General features: G+C 35.6%; 7 protein-coding genes across 7 annotated transcripts; 3 read left to right on the top strand and 4 right to left on the bottom strand.

The window, feature by feature from the left end:
- The first annotated feature begins 1,832 nt into the window (after window positions 1–1,832).
- Window positions 1,833–3,063, top strand: LOC17892723. The gene has a single exon (XM_006299696.2). It carries the CDS (start codon window positions 2,192–2,194, stop codon window positions 2,930–2,932), a length of 741 nt encoding a protein of 246 aa, XP_006299758.1. The 5' UTR covers window positions 1,833–2,191; the 3' UTR covers window positions 2,933–3,063.
- A 571-nt stretch (window positions 3,064–3,634) lies between these two features.
- Window positions 3,635–6,788, bottom strand: LOC17893018 (leucine-rich repeat receptor-like serine/threonine-protein kinase At2g14510). Its single transcript, XM_006297375.2, has 9 exons — window positions 6,542–6,788; window positions 5,889–6,441; window positions 5,247–5,707; window positions 5,012–5,147; window positions 4,839–4,910; window positions 4,690–4,758; window positions 4,497–4,568; window positions 4,022–4,093; window positions 3,635–3,917 (listed from the first exon to the last, which is right to left on the bottom strand). The coding sequence occupies exons 1-9, from the start codon at window positions 6,624–6,626 to the stop codon at window positions 3,878–3,880; spliced, it is 1,560 nt and encodes a 519-aa protein (XP_006297437.1). The 5' UTR covers window positions 6,627–6,788; the 3' UTR covers window positions 3,635–3,877.
- Window positions 6,789–7,711: 923 nt separating this feature from the next.
- Window positions 7,712–8,834, bottom strand: LOC17893402 (U4/U6 small nuclear ribonucleoprotein Prp31 homolog). The gene has a single exon (XM_006299523.2). The coding sequence runs from the start codon at window positions 8,822–8,824 to the stop codon at window positions 7,712–7,714; it is 1,113 nt and encodes a 370-aa protein (XP_006299585.1). The 5' UTR covers window positions 8,825–8,834.
- Window positions 8,835–9,679: 845 nt separating this feature from the next.
- LOC17892783 (RAN GTPase-activating protein 2) lies at window positions 9,680–10,440 on the top strand. Its single transcript, XM_023785472.1, has one exon. It carries the CDS (start codon window positions 9,680–9,682, stop codon window positions 10,313–10,315), a length of 636 nt encoding a protein of 211 aa, XP_023641240.1. The 3' UTR covers window positions 10,316–10,440.
- A 110-nt stretch (window positions 10,441–10,550) lies between these two features.
- On the bottom strand, window positions 10,551–15,737 carry LOC17892902 (probable ATP-dependent DNA helicase CHR12). Its single transcript, XM_006299384.2, has 12 exons — window positions 15,384–15,737; window positions 14,957–15,116; window positions 14,713–14,777; window positions 14,431–14,619; window positions 13,963–14,112; window positions 13,462–13,857; window positions 13,129–13,388; window positions 12,819–13,037; window positions 12,480–12,687; window positions 12,243–12,396; window positions 11,522–12,127; window positions 10,551–11,430 (listed from the first exon to the last, which is right to left on the bottom strand). Exons 1-12 carry the CDS (start codon window positions 15,591–15,593, stop codon window positions 10,730–10,732), a joined length of 3,318 nt encoding a protein of 1,105 aa, XP_006299446.1. The 5' UTR covers window positions 15,594–15,737; the 3' UTR covers window positions 10,551–10,729.
- A 5,727-nt stretch (window positions 15,738–21,464) lies between these two features.
- LOC111831403 lies at window positions 21,465–21,952 on the bottom strand. The gene is given in 3 exon segments (XM_023785473.1): window positions 21,465–21,510; window positions 21,799–21,866; window positions 21,869–21,952. Coding segments are annotated over 3 exon segments (198 nt in total).
- Window positions 21,878–22,945, top strand: LOC17893856 (protein FANTASTIC FOUR 4). Its single transcript, XM_006298030.2, has one exon. The coding sequence runs from the start codon at window positions 21,964–21,966 to the stop codon at window positions 22,867–22,869; it is 906 nt and encodes a 301-aa protein (XP_006298092.2). The 5' UTR covers window positions 21,878–21,963; the 3' UTR covers window positions 22,870–22,945.
- The last annotated feature ends 3,368 nt before the right edge of the window (window positions 22,946–26,313 follow it).

Genomic DNA, 26,313 nt, shown 5'->3' on the forward strand with positions numbered 1-26,313 from the left:
TTTGTTGTATGATACAAATTAATGTAATTGTTAAGTCAAACTATCTTAATTAGGCGGATTTGATTCCTTTGATGAATTTTAACATTAGTATGAAACAGCCACTTAAAGTTTGTCATAAAGATCTCTTGCTTTTATTTTGTCCATATGAGATCCAACAAAGTTAAATGAGAAAAGTTTAATATATGATTAAGCAATCTGTGGTAAAGGAAAAAATTGTATTTATTTGGTGAAAATAAAATCCAACTACAGTAACATCGATCTCTAGTGACCTGGTTTCCAGATTTTGTTTTTAAGTTTCTTTATCAGGAAATTAAAGTACGATTCATCAGTTAACTTTGAAACCGATTAAAGTACGATTTGTATCAACCGATTTGAAAGGGAAAAGTGGAAAACAATCTTCTCTCTCTCTTTTCTTTAATAATCGGATGAGAGATAAGTGGGCCTAATAATTAATCTCTAAAGGCCCATTTTCTTGGGACATTAGACCGAGTATGGGCATTTCATAACTTCGAACTGAAATTTGGTAATGTATGGTTGTAGATTAAGTTATGAAAAGCCCAAGTTAATCTGCTAAACAAACAAAGTTTGATATGTTTTCATTGTACGTACGTAAAACTAAATAAAAACGAACGAAGAAGTAAACAGATCTAGTTAACACTCTCCACACTGAAAGCATTTGGAATTGTAATATAAACATTTTTTTTTTGTTATATAAACATATCAGACTAAAATGGTTGAACCAAAACGTTGACAAAAAACCAAAAGGAAGAATAAGATAAATAGAAGACAAAACGAGAGGAGTGGTCCAGCACCAAGAAACCCGCAGCTCGACGTGCTTCCCAGTATTTTACTTGGATTTTGTTTTTCTTTTTAGTTTAATATCATATTACTTCTATATATATATATATATACCCCATTTAGATTTATTATTGTCTGTTTGTTTGTCCCATACTCAATAGTTTGCTATTATTAGTGTTTTATATTATGGTAATATATGTACGTACTCTCTGGACAAATTTTTTTTTCCATTCAGTATATAAATAGAAATAAAAAGAAATGAGTATAATTTTAGAGCTGTCTGCAGGTACTTTTTGGACTCGTGACTTTTAAAATTTAAATGATAGATTTTAGTAAACTGTTGGAAAAAAAGGGGAACAAAAGTGTGTTATAAAAAAAAAAATACTGCAAATCGTCGTAAGCCAAAGACAAAGGTCATGCAGGCATTGTGAAGAAAAACATGTGTGAACAAACTATCTAAAGCAAGAGTAAACGCAAGTAACAAATAATATTTGGATCCTTTAGCTGAATTTTTTATATTTTTAAAGCAAGAGCAAAGCTAAACGCAAATATCATATTTGATTCAAATGCGTGGCTTTGCGTACTATATATATAATATAACACGTCTATACATTTAAATCATTTTAACCCAAAAAAAAAAGTTCATATACACATTATAATGTATATTAGCGTAATTTAAATCACATGCAACGACGAACGGGGAAGGTCATGTGCCGACATGTGTTAACTGTTCATATTTCATAACCCTCCTTCTTTCATGCACTCCCTCTCTCTCGTTAATTCTCAACTCCCTATTGAGTATTGACTATGTGATCCATCATCATCTTCCTTCTCCACTAGAAAATAAAGAAAAAGCTTCTTCCATCTTAATTGTTTTCTTAAGTAACCTCGATCGATGTAAGGTTATATATATATAAATGTAATGAACCAGTTGCGTTGCATGGCTCATCTCTCTATTCTTAAAACACCAACAATAACAGGCTTTTATTAAAGTCACAACTCTAATTACATGTCTCTAATTTGTCTGTTTGTGTCTCCCCCCAACGTGTCCATGTGGTCGTCTAGCTTCCTCATCAGTACTATCTTCTTATTAGCTTCAATTCTTTTATTAATCTTAATTGCATTACATTAACTTACTCTGTTTCTCCTTTTCCCAGACCTCATCTCTCCCCCTTGTTATTTATTATCTCAATCATCTCTAACTCTCACAAAGTCCACCACTCTCTACCTCCAACTCTCTCTTTTCTTAAACTTACAGACAAGAATCAATCAGTCACACGTCTATGCCACGATTTGCTCTCAGATTCTGAACTTGACTTCCACCAACGTTTATAAGCAGAGATCAATCTCACTTACTAGAATCTATCAAATCTTCTTCATCACAAGAGAAGATATGGTTTCGGAGACGGTTTCAAAGACGGAATCACCACCGTTGATTGGACCTCGTATATCCTTCTCAGCTGATTTATCCGACGATGGTGATTTCATCTGCATCAGCCCCGTAATGTGTAAGGAGTTAGAGAAAGATGTCGTCCTCAAAGGGTCAGTGAAAGTCTCCGACTTTGAGTTCTTGTCTGAAAATGTGAGTCCACAGAAGATGCTTACCGCCGACGAGCTCTTCTCTGAAGGCAAGCTGCTTCCCTATTGGCAAGTAAAGCACTCGGAGAAGCTTAAAAACATTACCCTGAAGACGAACGAAGAAGAAGAAGAGAACCGTAAAGCAGAAGTGATGAAGAAAGATCAGGAGATTACTAGTAATAACAGAGTGAGTTGGTTTATTGACGAAGATCCATCTCCTCGTCCTCCCAAGTGCACGGTTCTTTGGAAAGAGCTTTTGAGATTGAAGAAACAGAGGAATCCGTCTTCGTCTTCGGTTACGGTGAGGACGGTGTCGTCTTTGTCTCCGTCATCGTCAACCTCATCATCAAGCTCGCTTGAGGATGCCGCGAAGAGAGAGGAGAGAGAGAAAGAGCGGAAGAGAGGTAAGAAAGGATTGGAAAGAACGAGATCGGCGAGTATGAGGATAAGGCCGATGATTCATGTTCCTATTTGCACTCCTTCTAAGTCATCTCTTCCACTACCTCCTCTGTTCCCACTTGCGCTTAAGAAAAACAGAGTAGAGAGACGAGCTTAAGAAAATGTCGAATCTGTCTTACGATTGATACTTTTATTGGTTGATTTGTTCGGATGCTTGAGTGTTTTCTCATTTGGCCTGTAACTCTAATGCATGTGATTAAGCAATGTTTTCAGAAGTGTTTTGTGTTCCGTAAAGCTTTATGGTTTGAGATCTAATGTGTGACAGTGCTAACTGCTAAGTGTCAAGAAATTCGAGTAAGAACCATTACTCTGTTCTTCATCTTCATTTTTTTGGGATCTAGTAATCATGAAAAGATGAAGATGTGATATCAGATTTGTTGCATGTTGAGATATGAAATGTGCGAGACAAAAGAGTAAATGTCAAAAACAAAAATGATGAGACAGAGAAATAGAAAGCAGAGTAGTCTGTTTGTTAGTTAATGATGAGAAAATGAAAGATGAAAGACTGATGGGCACATGCAATATTCAGATGTTTTCTAAGTTTTCTTTTCTTTTTTCTTCTGCACCAATTGATTCTGCTTCACCATTTTGGAATCGGGCTCCACTTTTGCAGAGACTACAGCTCTCATTATTCACATTTCTCTTGTCCTTTGTTATATATATATTGTTTGGCATATTGATAGATATTTGATCAAGAAATATCTTAAAAGTTTAGATTCAGGTGAATACCTTAGATGGCCAAAGAATGGATCTATCTAGTGAGAAACATCACTGACCTCAGCAGATTAATTAACTTAAAAAAAAAAAAAAAACAAACTCCATTTATCACAAATTCATATTACAATGTAAGCTTCATTACACAATAAAATAATACAACCATGCAATCAGTGTTCTCTTATCCCCGTGAGTGTTCAAAGAATGAAGCAGTAAGATATGTTAAGTAGATTGTACACGTGAGTGAGGCTTCTAATTTACACACAAGCTCTACAAAATTATAACACAGACTTAGTTCATTGTCGTCTTCTTCTTAAAAGTCCCCGAATTAACGTGTTGGTTGAGTCAAAAAGGGGTTACCAGAAGTCCTGAAGTGTAAAGAATCAGTGAATATTTTTGCATTAGCCTGTTCTAAACGAGACATTACTTAGATATGGATGGTTAAAACCACTCTGGGAATTTTGTAGCTTACCTTAGGTTCAGTCCAGGCTTCTGAAGAAGATTGCTTGGAATTTGGCCAGTAAGGTTGTTGTTTTGCAAGAATCTAATTGTCCACAAAACATACAGAGAACCTAAGTCAGAAATTCATGGTCATGGAAACAAAATGGCGACAATGCAATGGTGTATAGAAAACATGTAGGTTCAAGAACTGATTCTCGGAAAAGTCTATAGAGGAGACATGATTACAGTTATGCTGGTATACTGCAAAATGTATACAGGGTATACAGTTTATTATGCCCTTTGAATCTTAAAAAGCAAAGCTAAAGGACAAAAGTGCTTATGCCAAAAAAAAATCAGAAGAAGGGCCAACTGTTGTATAACTTAATGAATATAAGCTATTATATCTTTTCCATATACATGTCAAGAATCTTGAGCAGAAAAGTAGACAATATGCAACTTATTCTAGATAAACATTTAAATCAATAATCAAAAGAATCGAAACTTACAGCTCTCGCAAGTGCGGCACTCCACCTAGAGATGGAGGAATATTTCCACTGAAACGATTGTCTTCCAAATGCCTTGTACATAGGAAAAGAAATATGGAATTAGCTTATGAATCTCTGATCCATTGCAGCCTATCATTATTGATAGGTGAAAATACAGAGAACAAGTAGTGAAACAGTATAATTATCCTCTCACAGTGATTCCAGCCGTTTGAGTGAACTGATGTCAGGTAAACTTCCCGACAGAGAATTGTTTCCTAGCCAACTGTTCATAACATACAAATATCAATAGATGGTTTTGACGTTCAGGCATCGAACTAATAGTTATATGGTCAATGTACTTACATGGAGGACAATGCTGTTAATTTGGAAAGCGCAGGTGCTAGGGAACCTGAAACGCCCATATTAGTTAAGTTCCTGGAACAACAATGGATTAGAAAAGCGTCAGTATATCTAAAAGACTAAAACAGATGCAACATAAAACATAGGCAGCAGAATCTGGAAATATTCCAACTCACAAGGTGACTATGCGAATTCGGGGGCCTTCCGAGCAGGTAACACCAGACCAAGAGTAATTTTTGGGGAAACAAGGATCCCCATTCCAATCAGCTGGTGCATCCTCGAAACTGTTTTTAATTGCATTCATAGCAGTCACTGCAGAAGGAAGAAACACAAACTCAGCATGTTATCAGCAGTTAGATAATTAATTCATAAAACTGAATTCAATCATTCAGTGCTGTTTATCAGTCTTACTATCTCGAACAAGAGTTTTGCCTCCAAGAGGCACCAACTCAAACATTTCACCACCATTGATAAGGGGGGAAAGGTTTGAACCACTTCTAGGACTTAGAGATAACGTTGTGAGACCTTCAAGAGGCCACCTGCTTGCAAAGATAACCACACCAGCTGGAGTGACAGACAGCTCTTTATAATATGTTATACCATTGACAGAAACATCAAAGACTCTGGATCCATCTCCCAAAGAGTCAGAATCATGAGCAAAGTATAGCGCAATATAGTAAGTGGCTTTCGTTAAGGGCATTGGGGGCCATGTGAACTCCAAAGGCTGAACTTGGGTAGCTCTTAGATCTGTATTGAATATCCTCGCAGGCGGAAGGTTCCAGAAACCAGAAACCTCAAGTTTCCTATTGTTTGGTACAGTCGAATTCAGCGAATAAGGCTCCCAGAACCTATCAAACTGATCATCCGGAAACCTGAATAAGATGAAGAATGTTGAAGGTGAATAGATCATCCGTGGTATTTCATTGGTTTCGAAAGATTCAACACTCAGACTATTAATTGATTTGGCAAAACATATGTAAAGATTTAGCATCCAAGGAACCAATTCTCTGTAGAAAGGATCAAACTTTATATCAAAGTAGTGAACTTTAATACCTGATGATTGGTCCACTGTATCCAAAGGCATGCCTAGCAACAAGACTCATCCCAACAGTGGTGAAGTCAGTGGAATTGTAAAGAGTAGCATCAAGCCTGACGAGCTCCAAGGCTGAGATAAATGGATCAGAAGTGGTATAAGAATTAGAAGCAATGCAGACGCTAATAGATTTCCCCTGCGCCATAAAAACCCCTTCGTAATAAGAGGCGAGACCATCGGCGTAATCCGCTGTGGTATTGACGATCCCCCAAAACGTGCCGTCGACAATCTGATCAAACACCGGCGGCGGAGTACCTTTTCCGTTAACCCCGCCGTAGAAATAAGTAGTCCTGATCATATACTTCCAGCCGCGAGAAACGCTCACCACGTAGCAAAACTTGCGACGAGTTCCGTCGAGGTTACTAGGGAAGGATCTGACGGTGAACAGAATTTCGTCGAGCACTTTATCTGCGACGTTCTTCGGTGTTCCGCTGGAGACGAAATCCTCGTCGGATTGCCATTGTCGGCCGTCAATTACCGATGAATCAGAGGCGCCACAATCGATCAAAATCGCTGAAATATTTGAAAAAATAGAAATTGAGAATTGTAGGCAAATAACAGATACGAATGAACGCAATGGAACAAAGAGAATGAGAGAGAGAGAGACAGATACCTGAGGGAGGAGAAGGCTGAGAGAGGGAGGAAGAGAGAAGAGAGAAGACGGCGAGGAGGAGGATAAAGAGGCGGAGAGGGGACATGGCGGCGGAGACGGTGGTGGTGGAAGTGGTTAAGAAGCAGTTGGCATGAAACGAAAGAGGTTTAGGTTGGAAGAAGGAGGGGGTGGGTTGACCCTCCAGCTCCAGAGAGATTTGAAGAATGAGAGAATTAGAGGAACAGGTCAGAGAGAGAGGGGATGAAGACGAACTAAAAACTTGTTTCTTTTTTTTTTTGAATTTTTATTTTTTATTTTCTCTGTCCAAAGAAGACAACATAAATTATTATCTTATTCTGTTATTTCTGTTGCCGGTCTATTTTGTAAATCGAGAATATGACCGGCCCGGTTTGATCCGGTTCGTTCAAACTTTACTTGCTTGAATCGAATTTGCTCTTCAATTTAATTTCATCTAAAAAAATATCTAAGAAGTTTATCTAATTTGGAGGCTCTTTTTATAAGTAGCTAGTGTTTACGTTTCCTCACTTTTGGTTGCTTCTTCAATGCAAAATTAAGAAGCTTTTGGGATGCAAAGCGTGCTCGTGCCTCACAAGATTTCATTTTCATGTGCTCGCATTTATAATAATAATATAGAAACAACAACGACATAATGGTATACAGTATATCTCTTTTGCATTTTGTTCAAGGATCATACACGTTTACTTTGTGGCCGACCACAACAACGGACCCCAAAAGTCTCTAATCATATTTAATTAATTAGTGAAATATCGTTAGATGTTGTTTAGGATGACAATGATTCTTTGAAACATAGACGCAAACTAGCTATATGAGTCTAGATGATGATAACCAAATACATTTAGTAACAATATTAACCAATATATGTATGTGTACACTTTATCTTGAAATTCTTTACTATACTATATTTGAGAAACTTTTCTATACCATATACTACTTGAATATCTATATAGAAAATTGGAATATTGACTAAAAACGATTGCATTATAGAGTTTAGAAAGTAGTATCACAAACGCAATCTGTATCTTGTTGGAAAGATCAAAAACCTTAAAATGTATATAACACAAAACGAAAAGAAACTTGAAACTTCCAAAAATATAACAATATTTACATGATGATCATTTTCTAGATGAGATGCTGAGAATGATCGGTTCTTTAAAACTTGTACACTTTTTCCTGATCAGCCGAAATCTTATTAACCTTGGAGAATGTCCCAAACTTTGAGAAGTACTTGCTTTGAGTACCATCGTCTAGCTCTGGCGACTGAATACTCGGCTGCTCTTTAACCCTTCTTTCTAAAAACCTAGTACCAGAAGAAACAGCAACTCGCTTATGTCCTTGCAACATTCCAATCTCCTCGAGAACCTTGTCTCTCAAAGTTCTTCCTCTTGCCCCGGATGAGTCTCCTCTAGTAGAGTCAACTCTTGCTGCTGAAGTCAACTTTGCAGCCAAGAGCTCACAAGCATCATCCTGATATCTGGGAGGCGTGTTTTGGATAATCTCTGTCTCGTTCAATAAACCCGCAAGAGATCCAACAAAACTCCTCTTCCTCTTTTGACCAACACGTTGAACATTACAAGTAGGAGGCATCTTAGCAAGTGCAGCTAAACCTCCAGCACTAACCATGAGCTTAGTTGCAACTTCACATCCAAAAATCGCAGCCAGATTCGGTGCAATCAATCTCGTCTTGATTTCGACAAACTCAAGAACTTTCTTCTTGGAGGAATCAAGATCAAGAACTCGATCACACGCCTCTAGCGTCTTCTCCTGAACATCTTTTGGAAGTGGCTCTCCACATATGAAGGAAGCAGCATCGTCTACCATACCTATTGGAAGATCAACGAGGTCTAGTTCCATCTCGTAACCCATTCGTTTAACAACACGAGCGTAATGGATTGCGTGAGGTACAATCCAATCCAGTGTTGGGGACCTAGGTCTGTAATTGTGACGGATAAAGCTGTCAAGGATGGAAATTTCCTTGTCGATCTTAACTAAGAGCTTCTTGCAATCGACGAGCAGCTTGTATTCAGAATCGAAATCTAGAGCTTCTTCCACTTTCTGCATAATATCAGAAAATCTCTGAGTTTTCTGTAGCTTAGCAACTCTATCAAGATCATCGTAATTGAAGGTAGTAATAATAGTCTCGTCCTCCTCCTCTTCTTCTTCTTCTTCTTCTTCTTCCTTCTGAGCGTCATTCTCTTCTAATTCGGGTTCACTGTCAGATAACTCATCAAGGTCGGCTAGGAAACAATCTTCAAAAGTCGCCATATCTGGCAGCAGAATCTCTCAGTGTTACGAAAAGTTTTTCTGATAACTAGGTTTTCTATGAGTGATTTGGTATTCTTGTGTTGGTCATGTATGGTAGCAATTAGAATATATATAGAGGATAGGTAATAGTCTAATAGAGTCCTAAACCAACCCAAACTTTCCAATTCGGATTAGGAGCCTAACTAAACATTACTAAAATGTTGCCTTATTTCGGGTCTTTTTGAAGAAAATTATTAGAAGTTCAAGAAATATTGTAAAGTTTGAAAATGTTGAAGGGTAAAAATTGCAACGAAAAACAAACTTTGGATTCTTTCTAGAAAATAAAAATAAATTCAAGTTTTGATATTTACTTTTTTTTTCCTATATATTTATGGACTATGGTATCTTAACATTAATTTTGTCTTTCTCCCGTTAACTTTTTTTTCCAATAGCAAAAAAGTAAACAAGTGTCCTAAACCGATCTAAAATTCTAAACTAAAAAAGGAAAACAAGGAAAAGAGTAACAAGAACAAAAATGGAAATTTGAAATCTTTGTAGGTTTGCCTTTTTTGAGAAATTTAGCACTTAGCAGTTAAGAAAATATTTGTAAAGTTTGAAAAAGTTGAAGGAATTGTATATTATTAGGTTCAATATGTGATCTCGACATACTATCTTAAACCTAATTAATAATAATCATACTGTTTTTTGAATTAATTATAGAAAAAGTATCTGTATGTAAAATTTAATTTAAGTGGATTTTATAAAATTCCTATATATAATTAAGGGAATCTCTCAAATTGATTAGATTCTAACATAAATTTATAAGTTTCAAGACTTATAACCTAGCATTCTTCTTATATGAAACAACTCGATCTAATGGAAAAGAGCATAAAAGTTGGAGTTTCTATGAGTAGAGTATTTTCAAGCTTCAATTTCTTGACAGTAATTAACCTAAGTTATACCAATCTAGAGAATGAAGGTGCTATAGCTCTAGTAAACGCTCTCAAGAGCTCTGTTCCATCTCTTCAAGTTATAGAAATGGCTGGAAACAACATAACCGATGAGGCGGCTCCTGCTATTGCCGCTTGTTTGGCAGCCAAGCGACATCTGAAAAAGTGTAACTTGTCCCAGAATGATCTCGAAGACGAGGGATGTGTTGAAATTGTAAAGAGTATGGAAGATTTGGAGTTAGAATATGTTGATATGAGCTACAATAAACTGACAAGAGAAGGAGCATTGAGTTTGGCTCCTGTTGTTGTCAAGAAAGAAAGTTTCAAGATGTTGAACATTTATGGGAATATGATCTCTGCTAGAGGCATTGATGAAGTCAAAGAGATATTCAAGAATTGTCCCAATCTACTTGGACCTTCGGATGAGAATGACTCTCTTGGAGAAGAAGATGAGGATTATGAAGAGAGCGAAGGTAATATGGATGATCATGATGGTTTAAGAGAGATGAATGATCTTGAAGATTTTGAAGATGAATTCGTGAGTGTATTTATCTTTTACTAGTTGTTTGTATTGTACTAATAGAGAGTGGTGTTGCTGCTGCCATTTTACTACCTCAAATCAAGCTCTTTATCAAGTACCTTTATTTTGACAAGTGCACGTACCTTTAGAGTGGCTGAAAACATGAATTTGGGATCTTAGTTCTTCTGAGAAAAGTATTACATACTGTATGTTTTCTTTTTTATGATAAGGGTTTTCAATTTCAAATAATACAGAAGAAACATAACTGAGTAATACCTTTGAAAAAAACAGATATAAACTAAACTTAAGCAGCGAACAATTAAAATAAATGTAATACATGTTAGATTGACATAAGTTACATCGGAAAGAAGAACATCTAAATACTTCTACAAACACACAGACACGCAGAATAACTGAAGAAGAGACCAAACTCAACTCAGATCTCACTCAGCTTCTTCACTTTCGTCTACTTCCATTGGAACTTTGAGCTCTAGAGTCAGACGAAGAACACGTAAAAGAGTATCTCGACCTTTTCTTCTTATAAGTATTCCACTTGAATATTGCCTTTCCATCATTCTCTTCTTCACCTTCTTCTTCTTCTTCATCTTCTTCTTCAGACTTCTCCACTCTCTGTTTTCCACTGATCTCCTTTGCTCTTTCTTCTTCGTCTTCCTCTTCTCCCTCCTCCTCACTTGTCCCATCACTCACTGTTGGGATGGTTTCTATCACTCTTTTACTCGTTGGTGTCTTTGTGTTGCTTGCGTTCTCCTCTCTCCTATGTTTCATAGAGAGTTTTGACAAGTCTTCACCACTCTCCACGGCTTTCAGCCACTGTAACTCGCTTAGTGTGTCGCTGTAAACGATCTCTTTACGTTTTCGCTTACCTGTGACACTCCCAAAATGGAATTTTGAGCTGTTCAGCTTCTCATCTTGGCTCTGAGTAGTGTACGCCCACTCAGGGACTTCCTGCTCTTGCATCAGACGGGCTCTGTAATTCTCCTTCCTTCGCCTCTCCTCATCCATTCGCTCAAACATCCAAAATTCATCCTCACTACGAGCTGCGAGCCTGTTTATTTCTCTTTCACTGGGGACATCTGTCCCAAGCGAGCTTGTACCTTTGCGCATAATCTCTTCAAGCATCTCTCTTCTATCTTGTGCTGTTGATATAATCACAAAATCCACATCATGAGATTACAATATCAATACACAAAGCAGAAGCCATCACATTGTTCTTTCGGATAGACTTACCAGTGGAAGTTGTGTTGAAAAGTCCAGCTTGTATGACCTTCGCATCAATGCCCATCTTTTGTTTTGCCCGCTCCAATATTACTTCCTCAATGGAGCCAACGCTAACCAAAACAAACACTCTGACTTCTTTCTTTTGCCCTATGCGATGGGCACGATCCTCAGCCTGTTGGTCCATTTGTGGGTTCCAATCACTATCAAAAATAATAACAGTGTCTGCAGTTTGCAAGTTCAAACCTAGACCCCCGGCACGCGTGCTCAAAAGAAACATGAAGTAGGGAGAGTCTGGCTCGTTGAATTGCTTCAGTAAAAGCCCTCTTTGATCTGTCTTTGTGGTACCATCGAGTCTAAGATACTTGAAATCATTAAGTGTCAAGTAAATCTCAAGAACATCAATAAGACGGGTCATTTGGGAGAAGAGAAGAATTCTATGTCCGGCCTTGCGCAGTTTTGGAAGGAGACGATCAAGGAGTTCAAATTTCCCTGAAGCTCTGACAATCTCAGGTTTCTTCCACATATTGTAGTCTCCTCCAACAAATAGATAGGGGTGGTTACAACACTTTCTTAATTGCATCGTCAGATTTTGCAGACTCTTTGATTTACCAGATCCTGCACATGACGATCACGTTTGCATGAAATCAGCTTCACTCTCTGATTTAATTTCTTTACCCCAAAGATGAATGCAAAAAAAATGGAGAGGGTATTGGTGAGTTAGGTTCCAAACCTGTTTGAAGGCCAACCCTGCCCATGTCTGTAACTTGTTTGTAATACACTTTCTGCCACGCCGACATATCACACTTCAATATGACCTGAGTCTTTCCAGGAAGGAATTTCTCTACTTCGTCCTTTTTCCTTCTCAGTATAAACGGCCTTATAACCTGAAAGTGACAGAGTGAATATCATTAAAACATTGCATGCAAAATTTGATAAGAAATTGACGGAAAGATAGCTGTAGACCCACATGATGAAGACGATGGATAACCAAGAGCTCCTCTTCATCCGTAAGACTGACATCAGCACGGTCAGCAAATGGTGCATTAAACCATTCCTCGAAATTCTGAACCGAGTTAAAGATGTGAGGAAGGAGAAAATTTAGCAATGACCATAGTTCTTGAAGGCTATTCTGTATGGGTGTCCCAGTTAACAGAAGTCTGCGTTTTATACGATAGCTGTACCCAGGATAAAGTTTTGTTAGATATATACTCAAATTTCTACTCATTCTTGAGGAAAATCGGAGTAGCCATAAACCTAATGGTCAGCTAACATCATTCACTTCAGACAAATGAATATAGAGGTGTACCCTGTTAATAGAGTCTTTGCGAGAGCAGATTCATGGTTCTTCAGCCGATGTCCTTCATCAACAATCATGTAGTACCACTCAATTTTCTTCAAAAATGCTTTATCTCTCATGATAAGATCATAATGGGTTATCAATACATTAAATTTTCCTTCTCCTGCAATTTTTTCCCTTATTGCTTTTCTTTCCTCTAAACGCCCATCATAAAGAAAAGCTGCAATGCTGTGCAATGAACAAAACGGCTGATTTTCAGACATAACATTCATACCAATGCAAGTCCTCAGCACCATAAGAAAGATTCTCTGCAATATACCTTGGTACCCATGTTGCAAACTCGTTAACCCAGTTAGGTAGCACAGCTTTTGGAGCGACTATCAGATAAGGCCCAGGCACACCTTTATTTTCCAGAAGATACGCAATCAAAGAAATTGTTTGAATCGTTTTTCCCAACCCCATCTCATCAGCTAAAATTCCATTCAGGTTATTGTTGAATAGAGAAACCATCCATTGGAGCCCTTCTAATTGATAGGATCTTAGTTCCCCACCTTCTAGAAGGGAGGGTTGCTCAGTCACCTGTTAAAAGTATGGCAAAGGTTTAAACAATTAATCGTTCTGCTACTAGATGTACTATAGGGATCAACATTACCTTCTCTTGTATTGAATGGATAGCGGAGTTATATTGCCTCTGCCCTTCTAGTAAATCATTAGAGTCATCGTTATCGTCAGACTCAGTTATATCAATATCCTGATCAGGAAGCAGATCCTGCAATGGTTCACTTCTTGGAGCATCAAGTTCAGACAAGTCAGATTCTGAGTCTTTCAGTAGATCAATGCCTTCCGGAAGTTTAGCATCTTTCTGACGTTGAACAGCAGCTCCCAAATTAGAAAGGAGTTTGTTAGTCTCCTCTAAAAGAGTAGTTAGTCTCTCATTTTTACTCTCCTTTACTAGTTTCATGTATGCCTCTTGATCATCGGATTTAAGGGCCATGAGCCTCAACTTTTCAGCACGGGTAGCTCGTTGTCTTTGTCTCCCATGCCACGCCTGGTTGAATAATTAAGATACAAAATAAGTTTTGAATTTCGTCTATTGAGAATATTAAAGGATAACTGAACTGCCGTCACAATAATCGTATAAACTATATCATACCTGCACACCATCATTCCTTTGCCTACGGCGCTTTTGAGTCGCCTGAATTTGCAACTGGAATTCACGAACTGCATTAAGTACTTCTGCAAAGAATTTCCTCTTGGCGGTTTCAATCAGATTCTTCTCCTCTTCTTCTAAACGTGATAACCTCTGATCAAAGACTTTGACATATCAGTGTTGCAAATCAAGAAGTTTCAAAATGAGTCATAGTTCAACATTGCATACAAAATTCATTTCACTTCCATAAAATCCATCCAAAAGAGTTCCAGTAAATCAGAATCTAGAAATATATTTCTGCCCATGTATACTTTTACTGCTAAGATATATGAGCCATAGTTTGAAAATGGCCTTATGCCCATCATTTATGCAACTCCATAAGAAGACTTGTTCATCATTGAGTAAACTGAAAACCGGGAGCAGGAAAAAAGAATTTAACTAGAATAGCTAGCTGAAGAAAAGGTAGATGACCTCAGCATCACGCTTCTTTCTGAACTGATCATCAGCTTCCATAGCAAAAGGATCTCCAACCCCATAAAATGGACGTGGCAACCGCATCATGCCCCAGTCAAATAGTTGGCTACTGACATCTGCACAGCTCAGACGAAGCCAGAATTCGGAGCTCACCTTGGTTCGAACTTTGCCTTGCAATTCTCGCAGCTGCCACTCACCAAGGTAAAAGTGTCAATGTCAAAGATATCAGTATTAAACCAATGCCACATAATAACAAAAATCACAGAGCGGCAATGGTACCTTAAGTCCATAAAGCTCAAGTAAGCATTTTGCCTGCAAGTCTTCACCTCTACTGGAAGGTAATTCTGATTAAAACTCAAAAGAGTAAGCATTCCCCTTGAAGAATATATGGCTTTAGCAACATAATTCACAATGGTTATCCAGTAACAAAGGGAAAAAAAAAACACATTGCCAAGCATATTAACAGAATCACAACTTGAGAATGGTTTGAAGTAAAATATAGGAGAGCAAAGACGATAATAACCTTCAAGTTCAGATAAGCGGCGTTGGATATGACTCTTATTCCGATTATCAAATATTTCTCTCAAACGAGAACCTGTTTCAGAGTTTGGTCTCTGCTTCAAAAGTGCATCCTCAAACTCGCCCATTAAATCACCTCCATAGGGAGTCAAATTATTATTCCCCTACAAAAACAAAGACCAAAGCACAACATTAAAGCCAAAACCTTTAGGAATGTAATTGGACAAAACAAGCCACTGGAGATAGCTAATTTCCTTGGAAACTCGAAAAGGAGAAAACTTTGAATCAAACAAACTCAAATCTGAGCTACAGAAACATAATCACAGGACCACAAAATCGAGTGAAACCCCCAAATCAAAAAAAAAAAAAAAGGGTAACACACAAAACCAATCTAGGGCGAGGAATAGAGAAGAGAAAAGAAAGGGGCTTACATGCGGCGAAGTAGGCAGCGGCGGAGAGACAGCAGAGTGAGAAAGAGAAGAGGAGGCGGCATGGTAGATCGAAGAAACAGAGGCGAAGAGGTGAGGAGGCAAAGGAAGGTCACGAGAGATGAAATTGAGAGCACAGATCAAAGACTTAGTGGTCTCGACTGGATCTTCTTGAGAATTGGCGCATCTCTCTTGGAGCTGCTGAGCCACCATGGCGGGAACTTGTATTCCACCCTTTTCGATTTCGACTATCACAAATTTGATATAATTTTTTTTTGTTGTTGTCTTGTTTTTTTTTTTTTTTTGGGTAGTAAAATCAGTTTTCTCAAATCTCTCTCTCTTTGCCTTAGACACAACACAACCACTCGAGAGACCGAGATACAAAGATGAGACGGAGAGATAAAATTGGAAAATCTGGTTTACGACTTTTAGGACTACTCCTCTCACCAAACACCCCCCTTCTTTTCATGTATATTTACATATTTACCCCTCTTGCTTATGGGCTATTGTTATCTATAGAGCCCATTTTCAGCATCATCTGCGGGCTAGCAATTGGTGCTTATTGGGCTTCAAAAGGAGTTTTTTGGTTAATATTGATTAACAGATCCATCGACAAAGTATTTCAAAGTTGTTGTTCATAAAGAAGCACGTGGTTGCGCACGTGCAGTGAGGAGAGCGTGTTTTTGTTTGTTTGCAAGACAAACAACACACCGACAATAGAAGAGTTATGTTATGTCCATTCGAATTTCAAAATCGTATTTTTTTAGTAACGTTAGTCACATTTTTTTCTGTGTTCGTCTCGTAAATCGTAAATTTGATTGCTATTGGGGGATGATATTGTTCCCTAAAGATTCCTGGTCCCGTTTCTTGTTTTTCATGCATTCTAACTAATGAATTATATAACTCATAAATCATTCATTGTCCTGGTTGTAGATGTCATATGCAACCACCAGTGATTAATCCAGCAATGACATCTGGATGTTATTGTCTCTTGTTATCATGTGTAGCAACTTTTTTTTTTATTTTTTCGCTAACTTTTGGCTACTACTATGTTGGCTAATATAAACTTTTCAATGGATGGATCGAACGATTCTTGTTCTAGTAATGGTGTAGAACGATGAAGTATCCATGACTGTGTTTGTTCGTTTGAATCACTATTCTTATCCAAACTACACTTGTTTTGTTATAAATCGAAATCTGCTTTTGTGAAAGTTATAGTTTTGCTTGGATGATATGTGAGTGAGACAATAGTTATGGATGAGAATGATATTTTCATGTGGATGTCAAGCTTTCAACTAAAGCAAAGGGAGACCAACAATAACTCTATGTGGCCAATACATAAAATTCTTTATTTTTTATTCCTTGTCTAGTAATTTTGTGACCTATGGTTCCTTAACAAGTGTAAGCATTGCTTATACATATAAGCTCGATTTAAATTTAATTCATGGTCAGCAATTTTAAAAAGTTTAAGGAGTGGCTCGTAAAGACTCCACTAACTTACATAGTCAAAAAGATTGTTTTTTTCTGCTTATGCAAACCATTTTGAGCCATGAGATGTACACTTTGGTTTAGAATCATGTGTTTCAGATTCGATATATCAATAAGTTAATTTTCCGATGATTACATTTTTTTATTTTGGAAAAAAAATTCCTTTCGAATATAGCTGAATAAGTAATTGGACAAAATCCAGAATCGCGGAATCCAAATGAGAAATTGAATCTTTTGGAAAGCTCTGGAAAAAAAGAAAAAGGCTTTCGAATTAATATGCCAACTACACATCTAAAGATTAAAGATGCACACTCTCGTCTCGTCTCGTTTTACAATATATAACCACACTATTGCTAGTTTGGTATATTGCATCAAAAACGTAATGCTTAAGTTTCTGTCTCCACTATATATTTTCAAGTGGTATGACGTATTCTTCTCTGCCTTTAGATCCTCCATTACTTGAAAACAAATAACTAATATTGATGGATAACGATTCGAGTTTCACTCTGTTTTTTTTGTTTGTGTGTGTGTGTACATCATGGGCTCGAGTGACACAGCAAAGTCAAATTATTTTCTTATATAAAAATAATCATACTTTAGTTTTGCTTGTGTCGCCTGTCGGTATTCGCTTAATAATTGTTAAAACATTGATAAAATAACAAAAGCATCTTTTAGTAATAGGACACAAGATCAAAAAGTAAAGCATGATCGTTTGGAGCGGCCAAAGGTTGCTATATGTGCGCTACTTTCTAATTCATTTCTCTATGCTTTGGTTCGAAACTTAGGACCGCACATGTGGTAAAGACTGGATCGGTTCTGTATGTATATATATAGATTGATATTTGTCGACAGATTACGTCTGCAGGTCAGCTCCTTTTTCGACCTTTTCCTCATTAAATTATGTCATATAACTTTCTACTCTCCCATGCTTACGTTATACAAGAACCCTCTATTTTTATAATCGTTCCCATAGTTAGTGTGTCAACTATATGATAAAATCATCTTCCTTCATGGCAAAGGAGAGAGACTGCAAAACTATAACGAGGATTTCTCTACATTGTTGTTAATTATAAGGTTGATAATATAATGTGGAATTTTATCCCACAAAAAAAAAAAAAAAAAAATTGTGATAGGGAAGATTCTATTAAAATCACCAAATTTTCTGCGTTTTTTATATATAAGAAAAAATACAGAAACTAATTATGTCATCCATATACTGTAAGTACAAACAACAGCTGTCATGTTTCCGTACTTGACTGTGAAATTGATGATGCTTTCCGTCACATTACGTACGAAAAATCTTATGTAGATATGTAACTTGTGTTGCCAACACAATTATGATTTTCTACTCTCCTATACCCATATTCAATATGATGAATATATCTTTTAGCTCATGGTTTTGGTTGACTTTAATACTATACGAACGTTCAAAGTTGATCCATAATGAATATATGAATTATACATTGATATGGTAAATGAAGTTCTTCTTTCAGAAAATTATATGTTGAACTATAGGTATCACGAAGAAGTGTGATCACAAGAATTGAAGTTTAATTACGATCTGTGAGTATATATATTAAACATTTATACATGTTGTTTCAAATCATCTTCGCATCTGCTTGATAATGCGAATTAATACTCACATTCTGATTCACATATATTAGTGCACTGAGTATTGCTTGATCATCCACTTGGAACATATTGTAAAATGTGGCTAGTACTAGATGCTGAGTACTAATTTTGGAAAAGAAGTGAATAGGGAAAAGGAAAAAAAACTGAGATCTAGTTGTCATATATAATACACATCAAAGGTATTCGTCGTACCAAACCCCCTATGTATGGTCTCATCAAATTTTGTGAGAAACTATAGTTTATAGATCTACTTGTGAATTCATGTCTGCTATACAACTCAGAAAAGTTTTGGTCTGCTAGTTAAAGTGATCATTATACAACACACAACTAGCATGGCATATATATAATTATGCTCACAGTTCATCGATGGTGTCTAGCTAGCCTCTTATTTGTATACACATTTCTTTATTCACACACAGTACACAAACTAGCTAGTAAAGCTTTGCCATTACAGGAAACCCAGAATCTCAAATTTTAATTTCTCTCCCACTCATTTCAAAATTAGGAACGGCTTACACTTTCTAGCTAGCCTTTCTTTCTTGCAAGTTATACGGTAAAAGAATAGGCTAGGGTCCAACTTTGCTTTCACATGTTTAATTAATTGTCTTTTGTTTACAAACAAATTTACAACATTTTAGTGTTTTCATCAACGTAACTATTAACTATTCAAATATTTCAAGAGCATATGTATGGAGGATAAAAAAAATCGGATTGCAAACATTTCTTATATATTTTATTTGATCAGTAGTTTTCATATTTTACTTAGGATTATGGATTAATGAGTATTTGAACTTAGGGTTTTCTACAGTTTCGAGTCTTGATTGATTTAACAAATATAATTCTGAGAATAGCATTCTCTATTATTCTTGTTTCTATAGATTTATTGAAATCTTAACAGTCTTATTCGAAACGATTTTTTTTCTTTTTGCATTTTCTTTGTATTAAAATGTATACAAAAGATTTTGACTAGCAAGTGCAAACATATACAGTTGCTATTTAACACATTTCTCTATATCATCGTTCACATGGGTTAGAGTTAAGGAAAAGATAGCTAGTGAGTACTGAGTGACGAGACCTTAGGGCATTTATTTACTTGTAAAGGTTGAATGCAAGTGTTGTTTTGTCCCTCTCTTTTTCAGAAAGAAAGGGTTTAAATTTAGGGTTTTTCGTACATTATATATATAAAATAGCGTAAGCATCTGAGAAAATAGTGAAGACAGAAGAGGGAAAGTGATAGTGGGGAATCAAATTGCTGATTCACGAGTCTAAATGTTATGTGTGTCTTCATAAGCTACTCCGTACGATTTTATAGGGGTAACATGGGTTGGACTTGGAGACTGAAAAAAAAAAAAGCAACTTAGTGTTGGCTAGCCAAAGAGAAAAAGGACAAATTTGATGTTAACTTAATCCAACCAAACCCAACCTGGACGATTACTATTTATAACCACAATGTCCTGAATTTTAGAGAGAATATTCCAAAGTATAAACCTAGGTGGCTTTCGTCTTCTTTCTTAACCGGAAAGTTTTCGAGTTTAAATTTCGATCCTATAAAATAAATAAATTAAAAACATACACAATTGATATTTGATGTAAGAGCTAGTTACGTTTACTTAATACAAATTTTGGACATTCATCCTTTACAAATAAATCTGAAAAAATAATAATGATAGACAAATTCATGGGTGAAATACTCGAACTATCATGGTTGAACACTTTTAGTTATAATTTTTCAATTAACGTAACTTCGAAATTCCGCTAGCTCTTTAAAACCTGAATTTGTAGGGGAAAGGAAATATTACCACTCCATCCAACCCTAACGTGAAACTGACTTCACCATCGATAAGAAAATCACACTCAACAATATATGATGAGATATTAATTATATTGTGAGTTGGGACATGTCCCATAAATCATGAATCTATTCTTGTTTAGACTCAAAGCCTTACAAAATATACATATATATAGATCTAGCAAAGCCGAAACAATCTTCCCCTTAACCCGTTAGCTAACCCACTTATGTGTTTGATTCCCTTGTGTTTTAGCTAATATATATAGTAATGTTGTAATTAAGGGGTATTTTATATCATTCTTAGGTCGTAGCAAGTGGACGGAAGATGGGTTTTATTCTTTGCATTCAAATACAGTGTTGTTGGGTAAGCGTGTTCTTGACACACTTTGTTTTTTTTTTTTTTTTTAATTAATACTACACTTTTTGTTTTTCGTGGATGATGCATGCATGGTGCACATTTTCAGTTCACGAACCAATTCACGCCTTGATCGATATCACTAATCCTATATTTTTGTGGTTAATAAGAAAGATTTTAGAATTGTTGGGCTATTATCAATAATGTGGAAACGAGATATGTGTTGTTTATTGTCGGATTTTTCTAAATATTTGGTAAATAATAGAAAAAAGGAATAACAAGCTTGTATTTTTTGTAGTACACCAAGTAACAACGTTTTAAACTGGTTAGAAAACGAAAAAGAAAAAAGAAACCTCGTGAATCTCTTACATGATATAAGTTGGAATCGACCGACGCTACGGTTTGGAAAAGAATTGTAATTCGTTTTGGTTATGGTCTCATACATATACATAATATAATATTTTATATATAGATATACATAATTTAAGAATTTAATTTGAGTTACATTATAAAAATATATACTCTTAAAACATATTTATATTTTGGTTTTGGGTTAAATATTTGTTCGGAATTTCAAAATTTGGCAGGACTAAGAATTAATATTTGTTTATTAGGGTCCAAAAAAACACATGTGCACTCAAACAAGAAGATGATATGCATGATTTTACTGCATTCAATGGACTTTTTTCCCTTCTTTCTTTTTGTGGGTTCTTTCTAGCCGCATCACATGCACGAGGCTCGACATTTCCTCGACTCTGACTCGATCACATCTTTCTTTCTTTTCTTTTTTTTTTTCCTATTTAAGTGAAAAAACTATGATTCATTCACCAAAGCTAGCTTCCTTCATTACTACATTAGTTGTTTCCCTTTTGTACCCAACACCAAAAAAAAAAAAAGGACACGTTCTTTGTGAAATAATTTCTAATGCATATTTACATATATGGAACTGTACAATGATCTTATTCTATTCCTTCACCTTTTAACATTACAATATACTGTATATATTTATTCGCATATACATTATGTGGCATAAATAAATAGTTTCCATTTTTATTCAAGTGGTAGTGTGGAAAAAAGCACTTTACCCACCATCTCTCTCTCTCTCTCTCAATTTTTTTCTTTAATTATTTTTTTTTTTTGTAAAAAAAGTTAACTTTTTGGCACTACAAATGGAGACCCTCTCCCTCTCCTTATCCCTCAAATTCACTTCCAAAGCCTCTCTCTCATCTTCTATCCTACTTGTCTCTCTCTCTCTCTGCTTCCTTGTTTCCACACAACAACAAAATCTCTCTTACAAGAAATCCTCATCTTTGAACCATATGGCTACTGTTGTATATCAATCTTACTTTGAGTCTCAGCACTTTGAGCCAAGGGCTCTAAAACTCAGACTCTCTTCTCCTAATAATCTTCATCTATCCACACCTCTCAAATCCCATTTTCAAGACTCTCCCATTACTCCACAAGAGAGCAATACTACCACTAATGCAGCCTCCTTGTCCACACCAGGTCCCAACCCGGGATCTAACTCAGTAAGTTGGAGCTTCCTCGAGTCCCTTTCAAACTCGAGCTCCAATGATGAAGAGAAGAAGACATTATCTCTGTTTCAGTCCCCATCTTCACGTAGAACTCTCAGCGATGAGAGCCTAGCATTGTGCACTGAGAGCCTAGGGAGCGAGACGGGTTCTGATATCATTCATGAGGATGAATACTTGTTCTCTGTTTCATCCGAATCACAAACAGTGGAAACTAGAACTGCGTCTGCTACATCAAGACCATCACGACAAGATAAGAGGAGAAATGCTATGGCTTCGCTTCCACCTCCTTTGACAAGTATGAGCGGTTTTGATTGCATTGAAGTAAAGTCTCACCGTGAGAATGGAAGATTGGTAATGACGGCAGCTAAACCTCCTCCGCGTAACCGGTGCCTTCAGGACCGAAGCAATGGCTGTGTCAGACTCGCGATATTGATTGGTTCTGATGACCACATAGAGGCGGAGACCAAAGAAGAAGAAGAAGAAGAAACAACCTACACCATGAGAGATAACGAAGAAGACATTCCAGAATACTACGAAGAAGAAGAAGAAGTTGGAGAAGAAGCTGAAAAAGAAGAAGAAATTGAAGTAAAGGGTGTTGAGAAAATTCAAAGATCAAGAAGATGTATTGAAGGAGATCGAAGAAACAGAGGATTTCTAAATTGGGAATCTTTCTGTGTTGCCACTTCCTAAAAAAGAATCTTTGTTTTTTTTTCTACCTTCTGATTTCTCTGTAATCACAGTTTCACACCCTTTTGTTTTTTTTTTCTCCTGCATTTTGTTTTCATTTTGTATAAATAACAATGGTTTGTTTCTAAAATTTCACTCACGCTATGGTAAAAGATAAAACTGATATGAATCCTGAATTATGGACTTCCGACACAAGGACCTTGATTTTACAACTTACATATTTGAGTTTGCGATTAATTACCAGCTAAAAAAAATTATGATCTTACTATAGTAGTATTCTATTAGTATTTAGTCGTTATCTAAATATATGACGTAATCTCATTAATTTTTCGTTATCCAAATAGAATTCAGGTAAAACGAATTATTAGAGAAGAAACAGTTTAGCTAAAATGGTTAGGTGAGGAGATTGTCCGAAGGAAGTGGCAGACTAAAATTTGTGTGCAAGGGACGACGATTGTACCACGAAGATGCCTTCATCATGGGAACACACATCACTTCCCTCCTGTCTTTTCTTGCTTCTTTGTTTCCACGTTTATTTTTTTTCAATTTCAATTATGAATCATATCTCCAAAGACTTAGAATTGTTTCTAATTGGACATTCTAAAAGAGAGAAACTCCACTTCGTTCGTTTATATATATATATATATATATTGAATTAAACATTTATCAAAACGAAAGAATACCATATTTTCTTATCATGTATAGAAGAAAATAAATGGAAGTATGAGAAAGAAAGAGAGTGATCATATTAGTATTGTTAGTTTTTGTGAACATATTTGTTTTTATGCACTAATGTATATTTCAACTTAAACATATAACTATATGTTATATGTATATATTTGGTGTTCTTAGGATAGTCAAGATTATACAATATGATGTATTTGATAAAAAAAAAATATATATTATATATATGAATGAGAATGAAAAAATAGACAAAATAGACAAGGGACTATCTCTGTGTTCTTCAACTATGGTGTCCGTACGATAAATGACGACGTCATATATATATATATATATACACTAAAAAGGTCTCCGAGTCTCCGCCTCTGATTCCCTCAGCCTCTCTCTTTCACACGTAGTCAGTCCCACACAAAAAAAAAAAAAAAGCTTTTTGGTTCAAAACTCGTTAATTTGTAAAACAATTTAACGAATATAATTTTTATCCAGAATTTTGAGTTATTAGTTTGTACCTATATAGCTCATACGTAACGTAAAAATATGTAGAACCACAACTTTTTTTCCATAAAAGATGTTTCTTTTCTTTTTAAATTTTTCTACGACCACCTTTTTTCCCACTTTATATTGGGAAAACTTTTTTGTTAGAGCAGGTCTAAAAATATATATTATTATTATGCTTACGTATTCATCTTTTATTAGAATAACACATCTGCAAGAGGAGGAAAATATTAACTTGATCTACTACGGACAAAATTTAACAGAATGTATATGAAAATCTAAGCTTTTATTTGAAAATGCCAAATTGCATCGTTTGCCTTAACACTGTTTTCTATGTTTTGCCCCAAAAGAACAAGAAAAAGAAAACGAATTAAAAATGTACCGAGTGGGCTACGTAAAAGTCCACATTGAAACTACTAAATCTTTTGAATTTTTATTATATTTATGATGACTACTCATTTGTTATAACTTATAACATTTTCTAAATTTTATAGTGGGGTTTGAGTTTGATGTATACGTGCGATCCTTTTCCCGTTTCTTTTTCTGCAAAGTAGTGTCTGTTTGCATGGGATCTTCTCGTCTATCCATTTGCGTTAAATTTTCTTTTTCTTTTCTTTTTTTATGCTTAGACAATTTGCATAGAGAGAGGCCAAACAAAATATAGACGTTATCTACATTATTATTAATTAGCCGTCGATATTATATTTATTTTTAAAAAAAACATTTTAATTACTACCTGTTTACTCGCATATATATATACATATAATATAACAAACTGTTTTATTTTAAAGATCTATATATGTACATATATATATATATATATATATATATATATATATAACTGTATTCAAAACGACCATCCACGTACGTGTAACGTTAGGATGTAAATATAAACAGAAAAAGCCATAAATAAAGCTTAGAGGTTCATGCCATGTACCAGTTCCCACCCTTTTAAATCGATCTAATCCATTAGCCCTAAATATATCAACTTGGCCTTATATATATACCGTGTGATTCATGACGCAATCCTTTATTTGGTATATATGTTTCAAAAATTAGGTCAGACCTAAAAGAATGCATATAAAGGCAGATGATGCAATGCAACAATATATGTTATAAAAAAAAAAAAATTAGAGAAGAGACATAAAACGAAATCACGAAAAGTAGAATTGGGTGTTTTCTTGGTGGCTAAGACCAACATTATCGATGAGATATTAGCATCTAAGATTCCATTGATAATGTTGCCCTAAGAAGAAGTTCAAAAGGATTGGTGTTTGTGTGTGTGTGTGAGTGACCCATTTTGCCCTTCGAATTTTTGTTTCCTTTCATATTATAAAACAATGAAATAAATATGTAATTTTGATGGAGTTTTTTTTTTTTTTTTTGGGTAGGATGATGGAGTTTTCTTTTTAAGTAATTGGTGGGTTGCCTTTTGCTTCTTTAAGTTGTCGCTCTCTTTGACCGGTTATATTAATTAAACACATTAATTAGTTCATTACTTTATAAAGTGATATATATATACATCATACTAGAAAATAGTATAGTTTTAATTAGATTGCATAAGCAGAGTGGCAATCTCTTAATCATAGCATTCCATCACAAATCCGATAGTATCTCTAGCTATAACCAGTAACCCTAAATCCCTAAATCAAATTTGGGTTTATATATATAACATGCATTGTTAATATTCGTAGTAGCTAGGAGAAATGTAATAAGTTTCGTATCCAAATACTTAAATTAATAAGAATTAGCTCATATCACATATTTAAAACCATTTAGACTATGGACAGCTTTCTCACGTCATATATATTTGAAGATATTTTCATTCGATTCATTTTGTATTACACTATATATTGGTGTTCGGTTGGCCACGCACGGGCCCGCGTCGTAGTGCAACATGGCGACACAACCAAATCGTAGAAACTCTATTGGTCGACTCTTGAGTCTTGTCCTAACTTAATTGTTTGGTATATTAATTAGAAACGTGTGCATGGTTTAACGACGTTCGTCTTCGTTTAATACAAAGTAATTAATATAGTATAGTTTACAAATGATTAACGATTAGGACGAACATACAATTATAACGAAAAAGAGGAGAGGACCCTCTCCCACAAGAAGTCAGGAGATTATAATTCTTTGACACGAATATGAATAAAGTTTTTTTTTTCTTTTTCTTTCTTTCATATATGTATAAAGGAAAAAAAAAGAAAGCATTCATCACAACGCATACACTTATTAATTCACACTATAATGCTTTTTTTATTTATTTAT

Source organism: Capsella rubella, unplaced genomic scaffold, assembly GCF_000375325.1.
Source record: "Capsella rubella cultivar Monte Gargano unplaced genomic scaffold, Caprub1_0 scaffold_3, whole genome shotgun sequence".
Classification (NCBI taxonomy): domain Eukaryota; kingdom Viridiplantae; phylum Streptophyta; class Magnoliopsida; order Brassicales; family Brassicaceae; genus Capsella; species Capsella rubella.